The 26,567-nt window shown below is 40.8% G+C and overlaps 1 protein-coding gene across 1 annotated transcript in view; it reads left to right on the top strand.

Annotated features, from left to right (window-relative positions):
- The first annotated feature begins 1,434 nt into the window (after positions 1-1,434).
- The window catches only part of LOC132949958 (headcase protein), a 52,763-nt gene continuing 27,630 nt past the window's right edge, over positions 1,435-26,567 (top strand). The window contains 2 exon segments of the mRNA XM_061021094.1: positions 1,435-3,018; positions 13,729-13,828. Of these exon segments, the coding sequence (XP_060877077.1) occupies positions 2,093-3,018; positions 13,729-13,828 (1,026 nt within the window). The 5' untranslated portion in view covers positions 1,435-2,092.

The following is a 26,567-nucleotide window of genomic DNA, read 5'->3' as shown; positions in this document are numbered from 1 at the left end:
TATGTGAATAAATCTATAAATAAAATTTAATAACTGCCGTTTTTGGTACTTGTTGACGTGATATACGTATATAGAATTCGTTTCTATTTTATTTTGATTTCTTATGATTACTTATGACTACATTATAGCGTTTGAGTTGCATGAACTATCACTATATAAATATTTAATGAATCAATATAAAGCTAATTGTCCCTTAAACATGATTTAGTGGCCTGTGATTGGTCCGTTCAATTTTATTGAACCATTAAATGAATACATTTTTCGTACAACCCCCCGTCATAGGTATATTATTATTTATTATACTATTAGAAGAGCTTATTGCATGGAGTACACCAACGTATTTGGTGTTATTTCCAGTGATATTATTATCATTTAACATTTACTTTAGTTCTTAAATGTTTATCAAAAGTTTATCTTTTTTACATGTATTCTATGATTAATTTTCTCGGAGTTAAATGGAACGTAAATAATCTCTTGTTACGGTTTTGTATATACATGAATCGGTTAATCAGTGTTTTTTTTTTTATTATTATTTTAATAAAATTGTTTTGAACTAAAAAAAGGACGACGTTTCTGCTTATGTAATCATAACACAATTTAATATAGGCGATGAAATTTAAAACTTTGAATTTTTTTCTTTGAAACTCACATTATAACGAGTACACGGCCAGTCGGGCGACGTGGGTTTGTGAGTTGTGACGTTATTATATCAAATTTACCATATTGGCCAGTGGAATATTCGAGAAATTCGATCGTCGGGCGTGCATGGTGCGGGCCGCGGGAATAATATGATTTCCGACACGCTAACCAAAATACATTTTAGCGTTTGAGGTACCATCGTCGGCGGGTGGTTACTGGTTAGTGATCGGCGGAAAAAACAAAGATGATATTAATAATACAAATAATGATAATAATAATAATATTAGAAGTAACTAGTAACTATAATATAAGTAAATAAATCAGCGGGGCACGCTTGCCGCAACGGTACACTAGTGACGTCTGCGGCGAGTGGGTGGGTGGGCGGGTGGACGCGGCCGTGGCCCACTCGGTGTCCGAAAAATTGCCGAAAATTTTCGAGGGACGCCGCCCTCGCGACCCCCCCCGACAGCGTCGCCGAATTCACTGCGCACTATCGCCGCCCCGAAAAACGTACTCGCAGAGCGGTCACGTGACGTGCACGCCGCGATACTACCCTGCCGAGTGCCGGCTTTCAGTGGCTGCGGTAGCGGCGGAGGGGATTGATATCGTAACTCCGCACCAGTGGGCGCCACTGACGCAGCCGCCGCCGCACCACCGCCGCCGCTGCCCTTGACTGTGACCGTCACACGCACACACGCACACACCGGTACACAGTTTTGGGTGGCGCGCGCACGCACACAAACGCACATTGACGGGTGCGTACACGCACACGACGCAAAACCGGGCGGGCACATTCGGGATCTGTGAGAGAGCGCGCGCGCAAGCCCGCGTACGTGTATCGTCACCGCCGCCGCCGCTGTTGTCGCGCGGGTGTTTCGCGTTCGGGTATCTCCGCGCAGTCGGTCAACGAAACAGAAAGTGGCCGTACGTCGTCCGTACCGCACGCGTCGCGACACACAAAACACACAAACAAACACACACACACTAACTCAAACACAGACACAAACACACACGCACTCCTCGCACACCTGTGACGAAGTACAAATCGTTATTAATAATAATAATATTATTTTTTTTTGTTTACCATCAATTTTGGTTTTTGACTATAATTTGCTCGTTTCGTCGCGAGACGATTTCGCGGGTTTCGTATCGAAAATTTGAAAATTTCGAAAGTTTCCACTTCGTATCACGTATGTATGTCGATATAATAATTTGAAAAAAAAAAGGTATAATATTTTTATCCTTCGTCGCCGCTAGCGCCGATTTGTCGAGCGCTTTTAGCGCACGCCGAGTAAATTTTTAAGTAAAAACTGTAAATCGAGAAAAAAAAACAAGACTTGAACGCAATAATCAACGGACGAGACACCGATTTCCGCCGTCTTGCGCCGCGCGCGGCATGCGATCGCCGTCGTCGTGGTCGTCGACTAACGTCGCCCGTCGTAGTCGTCGTTGAATGGCTCCTCGCCGGAACGCAATGGGTTTCAACGGTATCGGACATTTCGCCGACTTGTTCGGCCAGTCAACCACAACGGCCATGGAACAGTTGTTCCAGCAACAGCAACAGCAGCCTTATCAACTCGTCCACCAACAACAACAGCACTACGAAGATTGTTGCGTGCCCACCGGCGACTGCATCATGCGGTCTGCGCCCATCAGGCCAGAAGATCCGCGCGCCGCCGAACTGTACGCCCGCGTGGTGTGCAGCGACGGCGGGTGTCCGGCCGGTCGGTACATGCACCGCGAGTGTTTCGACGCCTGGGAACGGCTGGTTTTGGTCTACATGAAGAACGCGGCCGCGTCGTACGCCAACGGTAACGCGCCGCAGTCCAACAGCCGGCGCATCAAGGACCTGTGGACGGTGAATGTCAACAACAACAACGTGGTGAACCTCAACAAGAAAGGCTATGAGATGGCGTTCAAGGCCTGCGGCTGCCGTTGCGGCCGTGGTTACTTGAAGAAGGACTCCGAGTGGCCGCAGTCGTCGTCCGTTTCCGTCATCCGCAGACGGTCATCCGGCGGAAGCGGCGTCGCAGCGGACGACACGGTGGACGGAGGTAGGACATCGGCCGCACCGCCGACCATCGGCAAGAAGAAGAAGCGCCGACAGCCCTCCGCCAGACATCCGGCGGCCACCGCCGCGTCCACGATGATGATGGTCGACTATTCCGAACTTCGGCTCCGCACCGGCAGCCTGTCCGGTTCGTCCAACGGTTCCAGCTCTCCCGTCACCAATTCCGCCAGCAGCGTGTCACCCGCCCACTCGGGATCGTTCGGTTCCAGCACTAGCACCGGTGCCGGTTCCGGTTCAGGTTCTGGTTCCGGTTCCGGGTCTTCGTCGTCCAAGAGGCGCGGAGCCTGTCTCAAAGACGTTTTCGAGAGGTAAATAGAACAATATTTATCGTTTTCAGGTTATTGTTACCTATTATTATTCATTGTTTGATTATTATTAAATAATAGCCGAGTCGTGTGAGAACGCTTTTCGTGTGAGGGTTTTGAGATTAAGTTGGTATGCGGCTCGCGTGTGTAAACATCGTCGCCGCCGCCGCCGCCGCCGCCTGGTATTGTGTACAAGTCTCGGCGACGCGTCCGTAAACACACGAATTTAATATTGTTGCCCTAGTCAGACTGTCGGCGGCGTGCGTGAGTAACCGCCGCCGCCGACGCCTTCCTTCCCTTTTCCCAGCGTGTCTGTCGTACATTTTGGGGTTTGAAGAGGGCGAAAAACGTGGCCTTTTTTTCCTCTCTGTTTGGGGGATTGGGATTTCGACCCTCTTTCGAAAGTTCCCGTCTGGTACCTCGTCGCCCCGTCTCCGCGCCCCACCGCAGTGTTGTTGTCGCGCCCCCGAGACCGTCTGGAGAAAATTAATCGGTGGCTTTTTGTGTGCGAGAAGAATCCAAAATATATACGTAGAAAATTCGAGTAAACTTTGTTTTTTTCGCGAATCAATTCTCGTGATTTAGATAGCAATCGCGGTAAATCGACCTAAAGTCGATAAAAACTCTGGCGTATTTAGGATTTTGTTGATGAATCTATCCTGCAGAGTTCGCCAACTAAAAGGCTCAGACGCTTTCAGCCCATTTGTTGCTTTAAAATTGCACTTAATAATAAATTATTATTACATTTTAAAATATAAAAACATTATAACACAAAATACGTTACCGACACTGTTAAAAATTATTATTATCTAGCCTAAATATAGGTATACCCCGATTTTCCTGAGAATTTGAATATATTTTACTAAATCAACACATAATAACTACATGACTGGAATATTGTATACCATTAAATAAATGTATTAAGTACCTAAGTATAGTTTTAAAATTTTATATTCATTGTTATTACAAATATATATATTATTTTGGTATTTTGTATATTTGTGGAATTTATACATTATTTTATAAATATTAAGTCATTAACATCCATCATACTTAACATTTTTTAATCTTAACTTACCAACGACTTCATCTGGCATATTATTTTTACATTACGTTGACATGTCAATAAGGTTACCCATTTAGTCTATTATTACCCGTGCGGGATTCGTTCGGCTATTTAGACTGTTGTTATAATTATAGTAGTATAAGTTACCTAGATAGTCCCTTACATATTATTTGTATTGTGAATTTGTGTATACATTTAGATTCTCGTTCGTATTTTATCAGAACTGACATTGGAGGGGGGCGGGGGCATTTGTGCATTAATATTATAATAATATTGACAATCTTCGTCAAAACACTAATTGAACGTCACTATATTATGGACGCGTACGATATTTTTCGCATTATATTATAATACAAATAATATACGCATCTACGAACGAATAATTTCTTATAACGTAAAATATTATTTAAAAAAAAAGGTTCAACGGTGATCCATTCCTCCTCATATCTCCTCCCCTCCCCTCCCCCTCGGTCTATATACTTCATTGCGCCGCCGAGTCAAAGAGATTAATCATCAGAGACAATATTCGAGCGTGTCAAGGCGTTATCCAAAGGGGTCGTAATCTTCGTTGGCGGGAAAATAATATATATTTCGGTGAACCACGTGGGTCTCTTGGTGCGCGCGCGCCCGTTCGCGTTGAAAAATCGGTCGAAGGACGTCCACTTACGACGGAGGTTGGTGCGCATCGGGTTTTGTTGTTGTTGTTTGTATACGGGGCAATAAAATGTGTCTCGTTAAGCGTGTTTCTTTGTGTTCCGTGTTTTTTAAGTTGTGTTTTAGATTCGGCTCTGTTATAGTTTTCCTATTAATATGTAATAACGCGCCGAGGGGGGGTGGGGGCTTCTGCGGTGTCTATAATAATATACCTTCCGATGGTGGTCGGCTATATTCGCGTAGACGGCGGCGAGCAACTCTGCGCGAGCGACCGAAGAAACTCACTTCGAAACTGCGCGAGACGTATTCCTGAAAACGATTACATTATTATTATTTTGTCATTGGAGTCGCGTAGTCGTAGTATTTCATAAATACCGCGATTCTTTTCGAATAATTTTTTCCGTTACAAAATCTGCGTTTCTGTTTATTATCTCGAAAAAATCCCACGGTTTAAGTTATTTTAATACTTACGTCGTTTTTTTTTGGACTCCGATTGTTCTCCGTGTGCTCGCGACCGATCTCCACGTATCCCGGGGTTTTTTTTTTTGCTTGCGTTGAATTTTTAGAAGTGTAAAAACGACGGGTAAATAAAATGTTTATAATAATAATGACAATAATATTATAATATTATCGCATTTCTGTAAACACAACAACGTTTATTATTTTACACGATAACGGTTTTTCGTTATACACTCTTGTAAACAATATTCATCAATTGATATTTATTTAAAAGTATTTCGACAGAATCCTATCAGATGATTATATTAATATTATTATTGTTTCGATTACAACGACCCCATTTAACTGACTATTTTATTTATATTCGTATAATTACCGGTCGGCGTTTCATTCGGCGTTACATTTCGTTCCTGTTTCCATCGTTGGCTATGTTAAGGCGGTTTTTCCGGAAAGTCGGCGGGGTGCGTTCTGTTCGCTTGCAACCCCACGAGTTAAGATTGGTGGGCGGTGGGTTTGTACTGGGCGGTGGGTGGTGGGCGAACATTTTCAAATCGTCTGCACATCAGCTACTTTTTGGATACAAATTGGGCATCCCCAATTCTCATCATAGAACAATAGTAATATGAACATCTTCTTAGTTGTGCTACACTTACAAAATAATATCATGAATAATATGAATTTTGTAAGTAATATGAAATATTATTTGTACAATAATATGAATAAATAACATAATTGGGTCTGGGCGACTCCCAATGTCAATTTTGATATTTTCAGATACGAACCATCATCATAAATAATAATTATTTAAATATGTAAATCATTACTTTAGTTGGGATAAAGTTATATTAACACATAACTATTTACCATGGTACTAATAACATTATTCACGCTTTTAATATTATAACTTAAAAGTTAGGTACATATTATATTAAAATCGTATAATATTATTTTTGTTCAAATTCAACGTGGTATTTACGGCACGGTAGAATCGCGATAGTGTGTCGCAAATCGTATTTCGTTTAGGTGGATATTTGTTTTAAGTAGGTATCTCCTTTTATTTGGTTCCCGGCGGCGGCGTTGAAATTTGGTTTGTAAGCAGAGAGCTTCGATTTTTTTTTTGTAGTCGCCAGTGGCGAGAAAATCGTGTGGTGCATGGTGCGAACGGGATCGCAATGTCATTAAAACGAAAACTGGGTGGAAATAATAAAAAATAAAAACCCTTTTAAAATATTTAATTACGTGCGTTCGTAAACACTTGCGGAACGTCGTGTTGACGTCGTATTCGGAACAAGTGTAGTACTACGAGTATATGATATTAATATTGGTATGTCGCACACCCGGTGTGCTTTTTTTACTCATTTTTTTTTTAGCCCAAAAACGAGGGTCAAAAAATCTAAAAGCGGGGTAGGGGAGGGAAGGGTCGCTAGGTCAGCGTGTTCGCATTCCCGTCGTATGCATATTATAATTATGTATGTATACATCTTTTTTTTAAATATACAGGTCCGTTATTCGCTTGGAATACAAACCCTTTCGGCGAGGGTATACGTGCATGTCGAGGAGTTGTCGTCGTCGTTGCCCCCAGCCCTCTCTAGATCGTGGTCGAGCATTGTGATGAAGTCCGTGGGGTGTTTCGCGTAAAATATTGCGATCTAATTAAAACCCGAATTTTTTTCCACCACCCTCTCGGTGAGGTTGTTGGTGATATCACGTTGGGGGGAGGGCTAGGTCGCCGATGACGCACAACGAGCTTAAAAACTGTTCGGAGTTTACTTCCTACGTACATATTACTACTATTTCAAAGATAACAATAATATGTGAGTACCTCCAACAAAATATATATAAAAATGGTTATTAATTATTATAATATATTATTTTTTCATTTTCTCGACAACGGAATAGTAAATTTCATTTAAAATTCATGTAATACCAGGTCTCTGGATATATATATAGACGTATATAGAGCCTTAGTAATACTAGTGCGTGGCGTGGTGGTGGCATATGTGTTTATTATTGTTATTACTTATTATTATTATTATTATTACTACCATGGGGGCCTGCCCTCCATGACTGGGTGTGTGTGTGTGTGGTGTGTGTGTATCTCTTCCCGAGTGAATGTTTCATAATTATTATTAAATATCAACAACACGGCTGTTTTTGTGTATCTGTTCCATTATTTTCTTGTATGCGGCTGTCGTGTTATGTTTTTTTAGACTCGTCGTTTTCGACGACCGTCACGGTTTTGTAATTTTCAGTTTTTACTCAAAACTATCGCTGGGTCAAAAGTGAGTGGGCGCGTGCGTGTATCACGTTCGGTTTAATTGTTGTTTTTGTATAATTAAAAAGTAACGGTGGTTCTTTTGTCGGTAATTGACCACTGCTCGCCGGCTGAAATTAATAATACATTACATTACATTAACCTACGTTTGTTGTTTGTATATTATATTATATAAATTATTTCGAATAAAAAAAAATCCGTACGCGCCTCCAAACGACAACCTTGAAAATAAATATCCGTCACGCTACCATGCACCGCTTTGCCCGCGCTTCCGACACCCAAGTGTTGTGTACACTATGTCTGTTATGTACTGGTAACAGCTGTACTTGTAGATGCGTACACGAACACGCCGAGTGCAACACTACAGCAGTGTTGTGGTGTCGTTTTCCCCGTCGGATATCGTAGTAGGTGAATAATAATGAATAGGTTTCGTTAAATTTTTTTCTCTCTCCCGAGTCGATAAGTATAATAATATTGTACGAGTTATAACAATAATATTCCATAACCGCCGCCGCCGCGCGCGCGTGCAATATCGATTTCCATATAAGGATTTATCGTCGTACACGAGTCGCGATAATTACAGTGGTGGTTTTGTTGAATAAGTACTCGCGTGTCGTGATTCGATCGTCGTCGTCGATCTAATTTTAAAACGAATTTGGGTACGACTGGTTTTTTTTTTTTTGTGCCGCCGATTTTCTATTGACGCACAGACGTGCGGTGAATATTACCGGCTAGAACGATTGTTCTCGGCGCCGCCGTCGTCCTTACCCGCCTTTTATACGTAAACCCCACGACCGTTACGACGTTTCGGCGTGGTGCAAGGAATCTTAAACATATCAAAACATTGTTTTGATTTCTGAATCGCCGCTACAGTGGTGGCCGTGGCGCCGGCGCGCAACGACAACGGCGAATAAAATTCCATTTTTCGGAAATTTCACCGGAACCGTTCGTGTTGTCGTCGTCGTACCGTTACAATATTACCCACTCGATGCAAAATGAGACACTTGTTATCGGGACCATCGTCTTTGAACTCGCGCCGAATGCCATAAACAACCGTATACGTCGCGGGTATTACATCCCCGACGGTAATAAAACTCATCCGTATACTTTGTACATCTGAACATTTTTTCGGAATGTACAGACGTATGGACCCATTTTCAGAAACACCTCGTTATGGGGGGGGGGGGGGGGGTGGGGACATTAATAATAATAATATTATTTATTTATTTTCTTCGCGTCCCTCGGATCGTATTTATTCCCGGTAGTTCTCGGAAAACGGGAAATGCCGACAATACGATCGCCACCTCTCGTACAACGGACTTACGGTACATGCTGTATTACTATAGAAGTGACCCGAAGATGACTATACGGCCGCTTCGTCTTCGATAATATAATATAATATTATGTGTGGCAGTGGTTATATTATTATTATTATTATTATTTATTATACCGATCGCCGACTGTGTGTACGTATTTTTCCTCGAATCACCGCGGCGGCGGACCGCTGCATTGTCCGGCAACCGGTTGTCCTTGACTTTTATTATGAGTTTGTGTGTGTGTGTGTGTGTGTGTGTGTGTGTGTGTGTGTGTAAGCCGCCGACTAGCGTTTATTGTTTATTCTGTTGGTCTCTATATTTTTTTTTTACGTTATTTATTATTATTTTTTAGGTTAGTGTTATCCGCGGGCCAATTAAAACGCGTGTTAAACGAGCCGATGCCGATACCACAATATAATATATTATTATTATTATTATTATTACCCGTGTATTATTGTAATTGCGGTGGCACGGGCAAACGCGTATCGCGCGCCGTGTGAGCCTGTCCGTTATTATTTTTATTATAATATAAATATACGAACATTATATTACGAACGTATATTTATACGAACATCAGTTAAAAATTTCGAACAAATGAGACGCATCGCGAGCTTGTTTTTTTTTTTCAAGGATCGTTTTCTCACCTTCGCTCGGCCTACGTTTTATTATTGTCGCGGGACCCCGCCCGCGTATGCTAATTTTAACCTTTTGGGCGCACGCCGTTTTCAATGTGAGTTCGTGCAGCAGTGCACCGATATCGTTATTCCGAGTCCGCGGCAGTCTGTCAATAATAATTATTATAACAATAGTATTAATTATGTATGCGTTACCGCAGTGTCGGGTGGGTGGGATTCGCACCCGAACCAGGACGAAATCCGAAAGTTCAAACGGTGTAAAAACCTCGTAATGAGTTTCGGGTTCAAAAATGACTATAATTATTATTGTCCGCCGAATACTGACCCCTCCAAATCCCCGGTCCACCCGTTAATGGAGTCCACTTGATAGTCTGTGGTGGTACAGAAGTAGTTGTTTATAAGTTATAAATGTTAAATGTAGGATATTTTCATATTATATTGACGTTTTTACGAGTGATGCAAAGTTGTTATTATCCAACCAGTTGGCCTATAGGACTTGGTATAGACGTTTACAAGTAATAAGTATATTATACATTTACATTTATCATTATCAATCATAACAACATTAGAACATTAAGGGTCATCAATATGAGAATATGTTGTAGAAGCTATAAATGTATCACTGATTTATGACTGGTGTACGTGTGTTATATTGTGTGTTAACCTTCTAATAATTGAATCTCTACTTTGCTTTACTTTCTGAATTTACATAATGATATAAGTACCTAATATAATTCCAAGTTCCATAATTTTATGTTTTCTTAATGAATTACAACTGAGTGTGTTAACGATTGTGTACTTGGACTAATAATTAAATATTGGGAAACTCCGGTTATTTAAAAAAAAAAAATTATTCGTGGTGTATTTTCTTGGAAAAAAATTTTGTTTTGAAAACGTCAAAAACTGTAGGTATTATGATATATGTTCTACCTACGTATCTGGCCGAGATAATCTATGTCTTATCAGTAGTTTTTTATTCGTATTTCAGCTTTATGATAGGTACGTATAAACGCTTTGGAATGCAACTGTGCGGCGTAATCAAAATTTTCTGAGCGCCATTCGCGCCGATTTGCTATATTGTTATACTTTACAACCGTGTATGCAATAATTTCGCGAAGTCGATATTTATTTTCGAAACCGTATTAATATGCGCTGAACGAAAACAAAACTCGCCATATTCTCCCTTACTACTTCTTCATATCTACGTTTTTTCGCTGCAGTGAATGTCCAAATCTCGGCCCATCCTTTGTCGCGTGGCTGCTTTATTTATATTTTTTTTTTTGGCTCTGCACACCGGTGTACTCTGCATTTGAGTAAAGGCGATAGTCGCGACTACCTTTGTTTTGAATAGCATTTCGTATTAGTTGCGAACGGACGTCGCACTACATACTACCCACTGTATAGCCACCACCACCACCACCACCACCACCACCACCACCTACCCCAATAAACGGTGATAGCAAGTCCACCGCCACACACGCGATCCGAATTCTGACCTACGGTATTATATACATATTGTTTTTATTTTTGTTCTCGTGTACACTCGCGCCGTCCATGTGACTCACCCGGTGTGTTGTTGCGTGTGTGTATAATTTATTACGTTCGTTTCGTCGACCCCTACCGCGTGGAAAAAAAATACCAAAGGGGATCGAAATGCAGTGTTGCCGACTGCCGTACCGCGGAAGAAAACAAATGACAATGAGTGATAGCAACGTAAAAATTTGTAAATTTTTAAAAATCGTGGCTTTTTTACGATTAGTAGTCGTGGACGTCGGAGGCAATACCGGATTGCATTTTTTTTTCTTCAAACGTGTGAGGGCCGTGCCAGCTGTTGTGTGCATATCCGGTTCCTCGTCAACTTAGTTATTATTATTCCAATGCGCCACAAGAGATTGCCGCCGGTGCACTGCTGCCCGTCACACTGGGTGGGTTGGTTGGGCTAGGTTATGTTTTTGTGTTATGCATACATTATTATTATTATTATTATGAACGGCGGCGGGTCCCGTATTGCGATTGGACGAAATCGTAGGGTTCTTTTATTTTTAAACCCATATTTTTTTACCGTGTGAAGCCCACACAAGTCTTTTTGGCTGTCGTCAGTAAACGACCGCGACGGCGACGACCGCCGTTCGGTGGTTGCAGTGGCATCTTTTTTTCTGTAACAATATGCATGTGTGCTGCTACCGTTGCCTCTTCTACCCTGCCCGCTGCACAGTGCTCAATATAATATATTATTACAATTATACGCGTCGCACTCAAACGAGAAAACAACGACCACGTCGACGGGCTGCAACGTCTGTAACCTTCGTTGTATTCTTGTGCACCCGTCGGGGGCTACTCTTTAGACAATTTTTATTTCAAATGTTGACGTTTGTCGACGAGGTATCTTCAAATTCCCGGGACACGCCGGTGATGTGTACGTCATCCTTGAAACGCCGCCCAACAGATTACCGAGACGTGTACATCCACAAAATACGACACTTGCAGAAAAACGTAATATTACACGTTTCGATTGGGCAATCGGCGGACGTCACTCGAGTGAGAAATGTTCCGTAAAGGCCTCACCTCCCTTCCGATCGATGAAAATATTATATATTACCTGCTCGATAACTGTGCGTGTGTGTGTGTGTGTGCGCGCGGTGTAAAACGTACTTTATCGCTCGGCGGCACGCACTTCAAAATCAATATTAACGAGAGAATCGTTTGATTGACAGACTGTAATAATATAATATTAATACTCCATGTTATAACCGTACTCGTACAACTATGTGAACGTATATTATCATATATGTTATACATTTATGATAATAATACGTTCGGCGCTGACCACACCTGTTCGTCTACAGTGTTCGCGTCGTTAGCGAGACGTCTAGTCTCTCCGTTTCGAATAGAAAACGGATTTTTAATAGGTAACGGTGTACGATCAATGTACAAAATTATTATTACGTCGCGCATTGTTCGGAAATTAAAAAATGTCATTAAATATCAAACTGCATAATGTCGTCATACGCGTACGAGCGTTTTCACGTAATGAAAAATATTGACGAGGAGTAATAGTGTGGCAGACAGCAGTTGTTATGTATACCAGTGCACCCCACTACACCAGTAGTCGCGTGCGGTAAAACGTTTTGCGTTTTAAATAAATGAAGAATTTCATTTTTATTATTAAACAAACGATAGCCAAATGAATGACGACGGGGCTTATGGCCTGTGGTAATTCAATACACGATAATGTCGTCAACGCACAAAATATTACGTTAGTTTGTAATTCTCTCGTTGAAAACTACCAACTAAACACACTTGGTGTGCGAGTTTTTCCCAGAGTACCTACATATAATATTGTAATAGACAGAGTTCGGTCTGTCGCGCGTCGTCACTCGTCACCGCCCGTGGCTAATATAATATTATTAAATTAATTTTTTTAATAATAATATTATTGGTAGGTATAATATAATACTATACTTTTATTGCGCAACGATTATTTTTTTTATCGTAATTTTGCATTAATGTGACCGAGAGAGACCGACGACCGACCGATGACCTACAACCGTTCCGAGAGGAATCGAAACGGGACGACTACACCGCGGACGATGAAAATCGCTGTGTCGTCCACATCGCGGTGTGTGCGGTGCGAGTTTTATTTTACGACGTTATTAATATTAAAACGCCGAATCGACGGTATACCGAAACCTCGGCCAGAGGAAGTTTACTGCTGGTCGTCGTGTCGTGGTCGTAGTCGAGAACTAGAGGTGTAAATCATGCGATTATTGAACATTAGCTATACATATTTATTATTATAACTTATGTTATACGAATCGGTAATCAAAAAAAAAACCTCCGGTCATGATTTGGGGGGGGGGGGGGGGGGGGGTTCAGCCGCGCGTGGTGTGTGATAATTATAACAATAATAAAAGACTAGTGCCGCCGCCGTCGCCGCCGTATATTCCTCGTCGTCTTCCTACTCCTTCCTCCCAATACGACGATACCGTGAAAACGAAAACACACGTCCGGCGGCGGTCGTGCACCTGACAACGCGCTGTCCGTTGGGCTAGGTTAAGGCCTCTTCCTTTTCCCCCGGTCCACCATTTCTCTATGATGTTATTGTTATTTTTCATTCCGGTAATCATCGACTACTGCGCGTGCTTGTGTGTGATTATGTTGTGTGTGCAAGTCATCGCGTGGCGCGTACGTTTTTTTCGTCGCGTTTCGTCATCTCACCATTATAACTATTGTCCAATATTTATTGTAATATAATAATAATAATAATGTGTAATAATTTTGTACCGTTTTCTGTTTTTTGTCGCGCAGGCAGTCGTCCATGAACGGCAATGGGATATTTTGCCGCCGTCTGGACTTCAGCACATTCAACCGGCTACCACGGCACATGCTCAACTCCTATCACGTAAAGGTAACGTACTCGTTTATGACCATTATAACGAAGAGATTATTATAATATAATGTTAATATTAATAATTGAGCGCACGGGGGGAGTGCACCCAAATTGTTTGTCCGCCGTCCGTTCGTGTAATATCGTCGTCGTTGTTGATGTGTTTCCGTTGATGAACCGTTTCCGGTGCGCCGGTTTCTTTTCCTCCCGACGACCGAAAACGCACACCAAAACCACTTGACGGATCGATTCTCATCGACAAGTCCGCCACAAATCAAAATATTATATCAATCATCCTGTGTGCAACAGTTGTTATTAATTAATATTATATTATACCGCAGTGTTTTTTGTTCTCGTCTGGTACATAGTTTTTCTATTCGTATGTACAATGGTCGCATTTTAAAGCAAATCGAAATATTATTCGGATCGGTCCGTGGGTTTGTAGTTTTAGTGTTTTACTATCATCGGCCAACTATGTCCGACTGGCCGGTTAGGTGAATAGAATATTAATATTTCGGTCGTAAGGAACAATGGCATAATAACAATAACAACACGCGAGTGCTTACTGTTCAGCGTTCACATCCATTTCGTTGTATTTTTTTTTCCTAAACACACCACATCTTACCGCCGCCACCTACTCGACAACAAATTGATAAAAAATTTACCCAAGGTCGTGTGTATTTATAGAATAATTTATTTAAGTAGGTACACGTAATCCTCTGCACAGGATGTATGTAAAGATTGTTTTGTTTTTGACATTTCCTGCCTTGCGGCTGCGTCGTCCATTATCATACATCATACAACCAACGGTAATAAAATTTCAGTTAAGGACTAGCAATGATTATTGATCCAATTACTTTTAGTATTTAAAAACAATACTTTGTTCAACATTTTCTAAGCGATATCGCAGTAAATATATTAATAAATATTGGTTTTGACTCGGTGATTTTTGCTATAATATTTGTATGTACTCAATACCTATATTTAAGTTTATACATGCACAATCATTATCAGTTTAAAATTAAATTACTCAGCTGACAAATTCGATTTCCGATTGTAGATGGTCTTCTCGGTTATTTATACTCTTCAATGATTATCAAATACATTTCTTGAAGTCAATTAATATTCGCGCCGTGTAGCACGACAGTTATTATAGTATGTACAATTGTTATGCAATATTATCGTACATTATTTTTTAGTGATTCATTGATACATGTAGGTAGGTGTGCAAATTAAATTATTATGTTTTGCGATAAGTTTTTAATTTTATATTTTAACGGAACTGGTTGTTATTTAATGTTTTTTATACTATTTATCAAATGCTGATGATAACAGATTTTTCGAATAAATGAAATTAACAAATACGCAATTTTCGCTCCGAATAATTTTAAATTAAAACATAATTTTTAATATTTCTGACACATTTATAAAATTACTTAATTAATGTCTACTCTCAACGGCGTTAAATATATTTTTGCTTGATTTAATACTAAATATCAAATGACCTTATGTAGATTTACTTTCCATTCGGTCAAGGACACGCGTATGTTATAAGTTGCCATAATAAGAGTTAATAGTGGTTAATACTAACCAATTTCGTTTTGAGATTATTGAGACACGAATATCAATTAATTGGTTTTTAACGAAACAATGGAATTCGCCTGTTAACACGTTATTTTTTTTATTCACTATAACGTTTTTATTATAGTTTTCTATGGCTTTTGAAATATTAAATTTTCGAGTTTAGTGTCCCGCAGCAATGACTTGTTAAGTACCTATGCTTTTAATTGGCCAACTTTATTGTTCTATTTAGACTGGTAGTTTTATTATTTAAACACGTCTCTAATTGGGTGACGCTAGTTTCGTGTTTTGGACGGTGTTGGCGGCGGCTGTCCCTGATGTCTGTTAAGTCGACCATGTTATCATAAAAAATGTCAATCTTGACTTTTCCTTTCGTGTTATCTCCATCCCAGACGCGTACCCTATATAATATAGTAATCGAACCGATTTCAGTGAAAGTAGTTGGTTAGGTACGAAATTGGCGAGACGTTGTGTATGCGACATTATCAAACTAAATTTATGATATCATATTGACGGATATCTCGTATTGTGCATTGTGGTGTCAGTCTCCCAATGCCAGCATTGTACGTTGAGCTGCCGCGACCAAATTGGATTTCGACGAAATATTATATCGTTTCGATTGCATAAAATTGTAATAATAGCTGATATACAATAATTTTATTAGTGTACTATTTTATTGATATCACAAACAAAAATACACAGTATACGCATAGACGGCGGCGTGCTTGTGTGTGTGTGTGTGTATATGTAACAAACGAGAACACGACGAAGGTCAATAATAATATAAGCCTCTCCCATGGTGTTTGTGTGCGTGTGAGTGCGTTTGTCTAAATTAACGACAACGTTATGATAATAATATGATATTATTATTGCGTTTGTATCGTTTTGCGGCAATGGTGGTGGATACAGTGTTCGATTATCGTTTTGCCGCACATAAAAAATACATCGAATTTATATTTTTATACTGTGTGTGAATGATACACCGCGTTCACAGACCGATATTATTTTTGACACGAATATAAAATATAATAATATTGTATTTCGTTTCGTTTCGTCATTGTTGTGTATTCTTTAGTCGTCGATAGACAGAACCTCCACTCTCGTTCCGTGATCGATTTGTCCGGAAAATCAGACGTTTATTTTACTCGGTTCTAAACGCCGTCGCCATACTCGGGAAGAAAACCGAGCGCTCGAACGGCGAATTTTTTTCGGGGTTTTACCGGTCCTCGAGCGTTTTTATTTTCGGGACTGGGCCGGGCGGCGCCGGCGTGTGTCGCGCCGTCGATCGAGTGTGCGCGCTCCGTTTTCGGCGGACGAACCGACGCCCAGTCGGGCGTGTTTAGGGTACCGCCCGCCGGCCCCCCCCACGTTCGCCCGGAGTTGCGTGCTGGGTGCCCAAAGTTCTCGCGCCTGCCAGCCCGCCCGCCCGACCACACCAACCGCGAAAAGCGCCCACCCCCCTCGCCCGCACCCAAATACTCCCTCGCTCGAACCACTATGACCCTCTTCAACACCGATTAAGAATTTTTTTTTAAATCCGCTCAATTTTTTGGTATTAGAATTCAAACCCTCAACCCCTACCCCCCCCCCCCCCACACCTCAACACATGGATGCCGATTGTCTCCATATTGCTGGCTGCGGGGATCGGTCATTCGATCGGAGAATTTTTTTTCATCGGAAATTTTTGTTTTTTTTTTTCACCCCCTTTTCATCCTTAGTCCACTCTTCTGGCACACCAACTCACTCGTCTACCCACCCACTCACCCACTCACGTCGGTGCGCTATCCTGCCGCCACAGCCGTCATTATACAACGTTGCATGCCGTCGCACCGCGCTATGTATACAACGTTGCACGCCGCCGCCGCGCCGCTATATGACCAAAATATTGATCGCCGGCCGGCCGGCTCTTTGGCCCGTCTCCCACGCCCCTTCGCTCCGACCGCGCGCGCCGCGTGCGCCCGACTGAAATGTGCATCGATGCCCCATCGCCGGGACCCACGCACTTGTCTGCCGGTTGAGCGTTCCCGCCGCCGCCGCTGCCACACTTGGATTGTGTGCTGCGCGAGTTCCCGACGACCCGACCGCGCGCGCCCGCCGATCAATAGCGGGCGCGTCCCTCTACCCGGCGGCATCCGACGACACGACCCGATTATGCAGGCGAAGCGTTTTTTAAAATTTTTTTTCGTGCCGAATTTCCGGACGCGCCCGCGCCGCCGCGTGAACGGCGATGGACGATAATATCGCGTCGGAGAGGCCGCCCCGACCGAAGTAGGTAATAATGATATTATTATAATCGCCGCGACACATTCGAAGACCTTGAACGATTCGCGACAACACGTCCATGTACCGTACCTATACGCTGCACATCACGTAAATGTCGCATAGGTGCGGCCCGACCGACAGCGCACTTGCCGTGCGATTGCGATACAAATAATAATATGTAGACACAATATTATTGTTGTGTGCGTGAAAAAATCATTTCACGTCATTGAAAAATAGTTGTTTCGGCCATATGCACGCCGCACGCGTGTAATATGCATCCCGTCGCGCGGACAAGGAAATCATCCGGTAATTTACGGATTTCGCACTTTTGTTGTTGTTGTTGTTGTTGTGTTTGATATCGACGACAACACGTGAGACACGTTGATAATTGTAAAACTACCTATAACACACTCGTGTTATGTATCTCTGCCTTTCACTGCCGCCGTGCTTGTCGTTCGTGGGGTGTACACACTCATTTATGCACATAATAGTATTCTCATACGTTTTGTGCGACGAGACCCGTTTGCACAGAAACACTCACAAACAACGATAACCCACATTCAGTAGAAACAAGTATTAGATACTTGTATACAGGGTGTCCGGTATATCACGTGGTTGATATAAACCAAATAAGTAATAACGCAATAATATAATATAAGTTTAGTTTGGTGATGATAATCCAACTACGGACGTCACGGTTACAACTTTTTTCAGAGAAAAACACGTTTTGAAATATTAAATAATTTTATATTTCATGAATTAAAAAAATTAAAAATAGAAATAATTGTTTTCGGGGGTACTAACAAAAGTATTGTAATCAAGTTATCGATCAATCTCAGGTTAGACTCGCCCGATTTCATATTTTAATATCATTAGACATAAAGTCCTATAATGGCCTTTTATAATGGACAAAAGGAAAGGTTATGTGAAGTATTTAGGGTTTATAAGTACAGGAACTCAGCTTAAATGCACCCTTGCGTATCTGTACTTTATTAATTTTTTTGTTTGTTAATGTACCTGGAATGTACGCAAGCTATTTAAAAAAAGGGGTTAGTCAAACAAGTCGTCGTATAGTTGTGCGAGAATGAGTCGTCTTTCAGATAAAAAAATGCGCAAAGTGGGTTGCAGTCGCTTTGGAAGAGTGTATTTTTGGTACCGGGTAGTCGTTTTAGGAGGGTTTTATTATTCGGTCGCGTCCCCATTAGCCCGTCGAGACGGTCGCCGTTAAGGCAGGTTAGGGGGAGGTTGCGGACGAAAACGTATTCCTTCTTCCGGGTATACGCCCGTCAAAACAACCGTTTTCTTTTCTTAAAACCCCAATGCGTTTTCGTCGCACTAAAAATATCGCTCAAAATTGAACGTGCGCGTAAATCCGAAAACACACCGGTATGAGTGGTAACGATTACACATATATAGCTTCCTTTTGAGGAGATGTAACAACCTGGGTTTATTAACCTCAAACCTAGTGTCGAAGAATCGTTTCAATTTAAAATTAGTACGATTACTATTATTATAAACATCAAAGACCAGAACTAAAATAGAGCTTGACATATTATTATGTTTTATTTTATATAAAAATGCAATACTTAATTCTTAAATATCTATTCCAGAAGTTAATACTAAAACTAAATAATAATATGTTATAATATGTCCAGCCGTAGATAATATTATCATCCATTCTTTTTTATAATAATATTATAATAGTCTATTTCAGTTAAAAAAAGTTCTGAACCTACGGTATTTGACCATTCGGATTGTGCTTGTTTTTTCCGTGTTGTTTTTCAATATAATTCCGTAATTATTATTTTATCTAGAATAAAGATTTATTGTTAAAATTTGTTTTAATCAAACCCCTCGCAAAAAATGTGCTGACTCATCTTGCATATGCACGGTGATACGAAATCCTTTCAAAACGTGTGTCGGTGCAGTACATCGATAGGGGCACACCCAGTACAAAATTCGCGACAAATTTCGATTAATTTTCGTCGGTTAGAATAATATGAAAACGTCGCGAAACAATATTTCGGCCGCGGTTTGTGATGATGTATGAGAGAGAGAGAAAGAGAGAGAGAAAGAAACTCTCTCACTCGAAGATCACCGGTGGGGTGGTGGTGCAGTGTTTTCGGTGGCGGTGCATTTTCGCATCGGTGTTCGCGTCGCCCCCCGTTCACCGGCCGGCGTCGCCGTGCGCTATCGATCGCGCGCTGCGGTTGTCGTCGTTTCGGCGCGCGCGTCCGGCGGCGCCTGCAGGCCCGACGGAACGCTTTTTTTTTTCGTGGTTGCACTACTGGTGCACGTCGGCGTCGGCGATTTCGCCCCGCTCGAAACGCGGGCCACGTGACACCCACGCACACGACCCTCGTAAAAGTCGTACGAACGTTTCCCCGACCCTCCCTCGACGGACAATCGCGATCGTAACATTTTCGTAGTACGGATGTGTGGTGTAATATACTGTGTATTATACCACACCGAAAACATTCGTGCAGTGGCGCACAGAGATATCCTGAGAGCACATGCAGTTAAAAAAAAGTCAAATTTTATTATCACCGAAATGGATTATTATATAGACTAGTATACATTTATAAACTACCCTGCGACACCATTAATTTACACCTACCCCCCTCGTGAGCCCATGCAGTTGCATACTTGCAACCTGTCTGGGCGACACCGCAATCGTGTCAAGAGTTCGGTTCTCGTTGTCGCCTACTCCTATACAAATATTACTATTGATTATAAATACTATATAAATGATATTATTAATGTTTTGTTTTCGCGCACTCGAGTAAAACGGTGACAAACACGTAAAGACATTATATTTGTTTCTTAAGCAATTTGTTGTTTATGTTCCGTATTTTTCGTTCTGCTCGACACAGATGAGAAATGTTAAAATTCGTTTGTAAAATTAATTTTCATAAATTTCAAAAGAGAACGCCTTGAATAACAATGGATTTTTAGTTAATTAAACACTTTTAGAGTTATTTAGTTACAACAACATCCGGACTTATAACTAAATTTTTACATATCGTCTGAAATTATATCTGATTAATCTCTAAAATATGTTTTACTGTTTTTTTTTTCCGAACACAAACTTGTGTAATACTATACTAGTTATATTAAATATTAATACAATATTATCGACAATGATAATAATATGATATTATGATCGCCTTTTTCATGTAGCGCAACGGTGCGCACGCCGCGGTGCAGCGCTGCGGCAATTTGACCTCCTCTCTAACGACGACGTCGGCTGCAATTTTTCGTGTGTGCCAACTACGTCCGCCGGTGTTTTTTTATTGTCGAACTGAAATTTAAATAATATTGTTTATGAAAAAAACGTTTTAATCGATTTTGAACGTTATAATAAGTGTCGTTTTAGATCATCGACAGAACTATTCGAATTTTGTGTTCGTTCAAACGTGTGCACTGTTTTTTTTAGGGTCTATTGTTGTTTTCTTACTTATCGATTTCTACACGTACTACGTATGAATTTATGACTTACATAGTCGTTTTGGTACTTAATTTATTTAAACAAACTATATAATATTATATCGCTGATAAGCATCGTTGTGTGTTTCATGTAATGTATAATCGTGTTTAAAAGGTGTTAATAGTTTTTTGTATTGTGTAGGTACATTAAAAAAAATCTCAATTATTTACATAGCAAACAACAATATCTTTTAATTAGTGATTTATTTATACGTTATCGTTCATTTTGATCTAACACTTAAACACGCCTCCGATATAGTATAAAAATAATATGAAGTACTCGAGTTTTATACTCTTAAATAAAATCCAATGTGGTGATTATAGTTTTATAACTTCAATCCATACGAAATATTTTTTTAAACATTGATGACGTGTTCAATCTTTTGTGTGTATTATTTCTCACTCTATCAGTCCGTTACACTTTTATAAAAAATGACGGGAAATATTAATATTACTCCACGGAAACCGACGAGATTCGAAAAATCGTGATGCAGGTTACCGATATTGCGTTTCTTTAGAAGTACTTATTAATTATTATGATATTTTGGAATAGAAAATAATATGTTGTCGCGGGGTGATGTAGGCAATAAATTAACTTTTGTGGTATTCAAATAATCGTCAATATAATATTATAAGTACAGCAGCTGTTCATAATTTAACACAAATTAATCTGCGGTCATGATTGTTAAACAATCATTTATGGTCTCGTCGTTAACTACCCGTGTTTAAATAAGCGTTACTCTCGTGTTTTCCAAAAAAAAAAAAATCTATAAAAAGTACGGGCCTTTCCACTTTAGAGAATATTATTATTATTTCTTTTTCGACGAAAACCCCGAGGGTTTTGTGAATAATTTCGCTCCGTACGTGTCACAGATTTCAATCTGGCGATGTCACATTTCTAACGTTCGTAAGCAAATATTTATCACCGTTGTGTATAATCGTCATCAGATATGCGTGAACACTTTTTTATTTTTTTTTCCCTTAAACGCGCGGCTTTTACACACGCCACCCCCGCGGGTTTTTAAGTCTTCATTTCCTTATGTATAGAGAAAAAAATAAATACGACGCTCGCGCAATTTCTTCTTCCGAGAACGTGTCGACATTAAAAACCCTGCATAGCAGCTGCTGGTGGTGGAGGCGGTAGACTTCCTCGCACACCCACACCACCACCACCACCACCCACCAATCTGAGTTTTACCGTGGCAAAGGGTGTCACGGAAGTGAGAAAGAATTCCAAAGAAAGTTTTCCCCTACGTCGCTCAATAGGTCGCGGGGTCGCGAGACGGCATTTCCTCGGTTTCGGATCTTTTGAATAATATATATTTGTATACGCGCACGAGAGAATGTATAATATAATATATCGTTTGGGGAAAAATAAAATCGCCTCCCTGTTTAAACTTAATGATCGTCTCTTGCGCTCCGAGTGCGTTAAAACGAGCGCAAGCCCGGGGAATGTGTTATTTTTTTCCGCCATCATAATATTTGATACAGTCACATACATACACACACACACACACATACACACACACACACATACACACACACTCCATGCAGCCCTCTCACCCTTAGCTGAAATGAACGTTGTACTTTTTATTTTTTTCTCTTTTTTGACGTTGCGTTATATTATGGTCAGTATATAATATTCTGTTATCCTATAATATTATAGGATCGTGTGTTTTATATTAGCGGTTTAGGGCGACGCATGTGCCACGCTCTTGTTGTGGTCGTCGCGCGAAAATAGCCTCTCGTTTTTATTTTGGTATGTATAGCCGTAGTTTTTGTCGTAGAGAATCGCTTTTTACGCGCGCGATGACGACGGAAATAATAATAGTGGTTACGGAAAATTGAAGACGTGCCAATCGTTTTCGAACGCGCATTTATATAGGCGAGTGGATAGGGAGGATCGCTGGGAGGGAGGATAGCGTGTACGTGTCGCACTTTCAAATGTTTTCGTATATATTTACATTTGGGATAGACGCGCGAAATCCGCATCGTTTGCGCGGGAATAATAGGCATAAAAATATAATTGGATGTTCGAAACGTGCACCTGCACCTCTATCGTGTTGCACTCTTCGCTAATCCGTCGAATTCATTTTTTCTTCGCAGTCGTTATTTTAAACGAAAACTAAAACGGGACGCGTAATTACACATTATTATTATTGCGACGATGTTTTACCACTGCTCGAGCACACCCGCTCTGTATTTCAGTCTCGTAGAAGCGCTTTTTCCGTACACCTGTTGAAAAATGCATGCCTCTGTAATTTTGGTGATTTTATCGCGGCCGCGTAAGGTCGAGTTATTGGCTGGAGGAGGGGAGGCGTGTGACAGGCAATTTTCTTCGTGTATATTGGAATATTCGCTCTTATATCGATAAAACGACGAATGCATGCTCACTCCCACATACGTGTTTATTTTTCCAAAACTTGAAAAAAAAGTCGTTTTTTCGATCAGTGTTGCAGAGTCTACTACTATTGTATTCAAATGATGTTGTTTCGCAAAAAACACTCTCAACGTCGTCGCCTCCTTCCGATGCCCTCCAATACTCGCCTGTCCGTTTTTTACGACCGTGGAAACCTTATACCTCTTACATTAGGTACACCTTGTAACCTTATGTACGCGGTGACAGTACTTTTTATTCTCGGTCCTTTGCTTGCAGCAAAGATTACAACACTGCACGCCACGTACTAAACACGCGCGGCCAACCAGTTTACTACGCCCACTATCGTCATCGTCGTCTGCGGACCGGTTTACTGCTGTTGTTAATGTTTTTTTTTCCGTCTCTCTCGGGTAACCCGATCAGACGATATTTCCCGGTGATGGATTTTGGCAAATTTCGCGCGAGTCCCGAACCCGTGTAATATATTATGCTCCATACTGTTGGTCGGTATCCTAAACCGGTTTTCCACGTGTATAGCTTGCACGAAAGCTTTTGTTCGCGATGTCGGCCACCGCTGTGTTGCTGGACGACACCGTCGTCTGGACCAGTTGCTGCACGCACTCGGAGGAGAATCCTTTCTCGGAAACAATAATGACGAATTTCACGCCGCCAACGAATAACCGTTTTCTTTTACTATATATTCTCCTTCGGGGCGTGGTGTTTTTTTTAAAAATGTTTTTTTACCTATGTAGGCGAAGATTATAATATTGTATATTTTCTTCCGCCAGCACAGAATATAAACAGCAGTTTTGCATACGGTGAATGAATAATATTATGTATATAGGTACTTGCTAAGAACATTTCGTATTAACATATTATTATTTATATACACGTGTGCGGTGTGTATGATTATAATTACTACAATATTGTCAAAATTATCGTGTCGACACTTGTTGTTGCGTCACCCCCCCCCCCCCCCCCCCCCCCCCGCATAATTTTTTTTTTCATTTTATCAATGCAAGTACGTTTTCTGTTGTAATCGACATCTTCATTATAGCCGTCAACGCGCGTTTGTTATACAGTAAACCGTGTGGGAGGGGGGGGGGGGAGTGGTACAGGTGAACAACGGGTACGCGCATTAAAGTTGCCGCCATCTGTTCTATATAGCTAACGAACCGCATTGCGACGAAAGAAAACTTGAATTTAATATTATAATATTATATGTTTAGATCGGCTCGATATGGTGTTGAGATTCGTTTTCGTCGTGCGGCCGACGACGCATTGTGAATTCCGTGTACACACGCGTTCCGTTTTGAAAGGCCAATTTACGATTGTTTCGGGCAATATGAGTTTTCCAGGGGCAATATACATATAATAATAATAATATATATTTCGTTCGTCGCAGCAGCAGTTCTCGTTTACACCGCCGGCTGTATAATAATATATACGTGTATATAGGTGCTACGTGAACCGGCTGTAACGTCGGATTATGACGAGCGCGTGTGTATGGGGTCGTTTTATTATGGTCGTGAAAGGGTGGTATACGCGCGCGTTTCTCTCGTGTTATTAAAAACAAACAACGATAACCGGAGATTTTATTATTTCTGACGGAAAGACTCGGATCGAGGGACGTGGCAAGACGTGCGTGTTGTTGTTATTATTACTATTACTATTACCATTATTATTGTTATTATTATTATTATTGTCGTCGCAGGAGGAGAAAAACGAAGAAAATTCGCCAAAAGCTACTTCTTGACCCCCCCCCCCCGCCTTTTCGTTCTTGTTCCTGGACTATCTCGATTCTTTGGCGCGACGGTGGAGTTTAATTTAAACGCGCAGCCAGCAGGCCATGTGCGTGCGATATATTATTATGTGTCACTCGTTCTCACGACTCGCTTCTCTCTTTCTTCTCTTAACACATGCCAACCAAGTGACTAGAAAAAAAAAAATGCCAATATTAAATCACTCCTCTGCTCAGCAGCGGCGGTGGTGTTAAGTATGTTTCGTTACTAATTTTGTTTTTATTCGAAGGACGGCGGCGATGACATTCGTTTTGGGTGTATGATTGATCGTGTGAAAAGTCCCGCGACCATTTCGATTTCGGTGCAAGTCGCTGCAACGATAGAATCGGTCGAAATGTTTTTTTTTTTTTATTTCGTAGTTTGTAATTTAAAATATTGCCGTTTTTACTCGTACAGTGGTATACTTTGGTTAGTGATATTCGTCACATTTCAATGGTTCGCCGCATTTTCCTACAATCTTTTTTTTTATTTTTATATACCGGCAGCAGTATAACACTCGATAGTAATGATAATTTTTTTAATTAAAATAACGAAAACTATTGTGTTCAAAGAAGACTCCTCGCAATCATAGTCAATATTGTGTCGTTATAACCGTATACGATAACTCACACCTTAATATTAATCCAATACACGTTGTTGTGTCCTGACAAAAAAAAAAAAAAACACGATTGCCTTATAACAATGCAAATTGCGTAGGTACACGCGTTATACACATATGTATGTATATATCGAGTACGCGTCATTTGTTCACGTAATGTTTACCAATGGGTCGGATATTGCGTTCGGCAATATTTCGGTATTTGAATGTTTAGCATTAATTCTTACGATACCGGAATGAAATACAGCGAGCGTCGTGTATTATTGCGTCTCCGCGTATTGTTTAACGTATACTTGCATATACAGGGTGATTCATGCGTATTCATGTCGCGACCGGGCAATATCGTTCAATTTTAAATGTAGGTATTCTTAATTTTTTTTTTCAATTTTAAGACCGATAATCATAGATAAATTGAGTAAAATAGTATACCTATATTAATATGGTCCAATTCTTCGTCTATTTCCTAATACATATATATATATATATATTAAGTCCACCCTGTGCAATTTATGCGTTTGTGATGTGCGCGCGTCGTACTGGCTGCATATTAATATGTTCAATTAAAATTAGACGGTATTAGTACTTTGTCGTTTCAACCGACTTTTATTTCCGTCCGCGTGTGTGATGTACACAATCTACGCGTATACCAGTGAT

Source organism: Metopolophium dirhodum, chromosome 8 (genome assembly GCF_019925205.1).
Source record: "Metopolophium dirhodum isolate CAU chromosome 8, ASM1992520v1, whole genome shotgun sequence".
NCBI classification, from domain to species: Eukaryota; Metazoa; Arthropoda; class Insecta; order Hemiptera; family Aphididae; genus Metopolophium; species Metopolophium dirhodum.
Note: the sequence above shows the minus strand (reverse complement) of the source record. Positions and strands in the feature narration are given on the sequence as shown.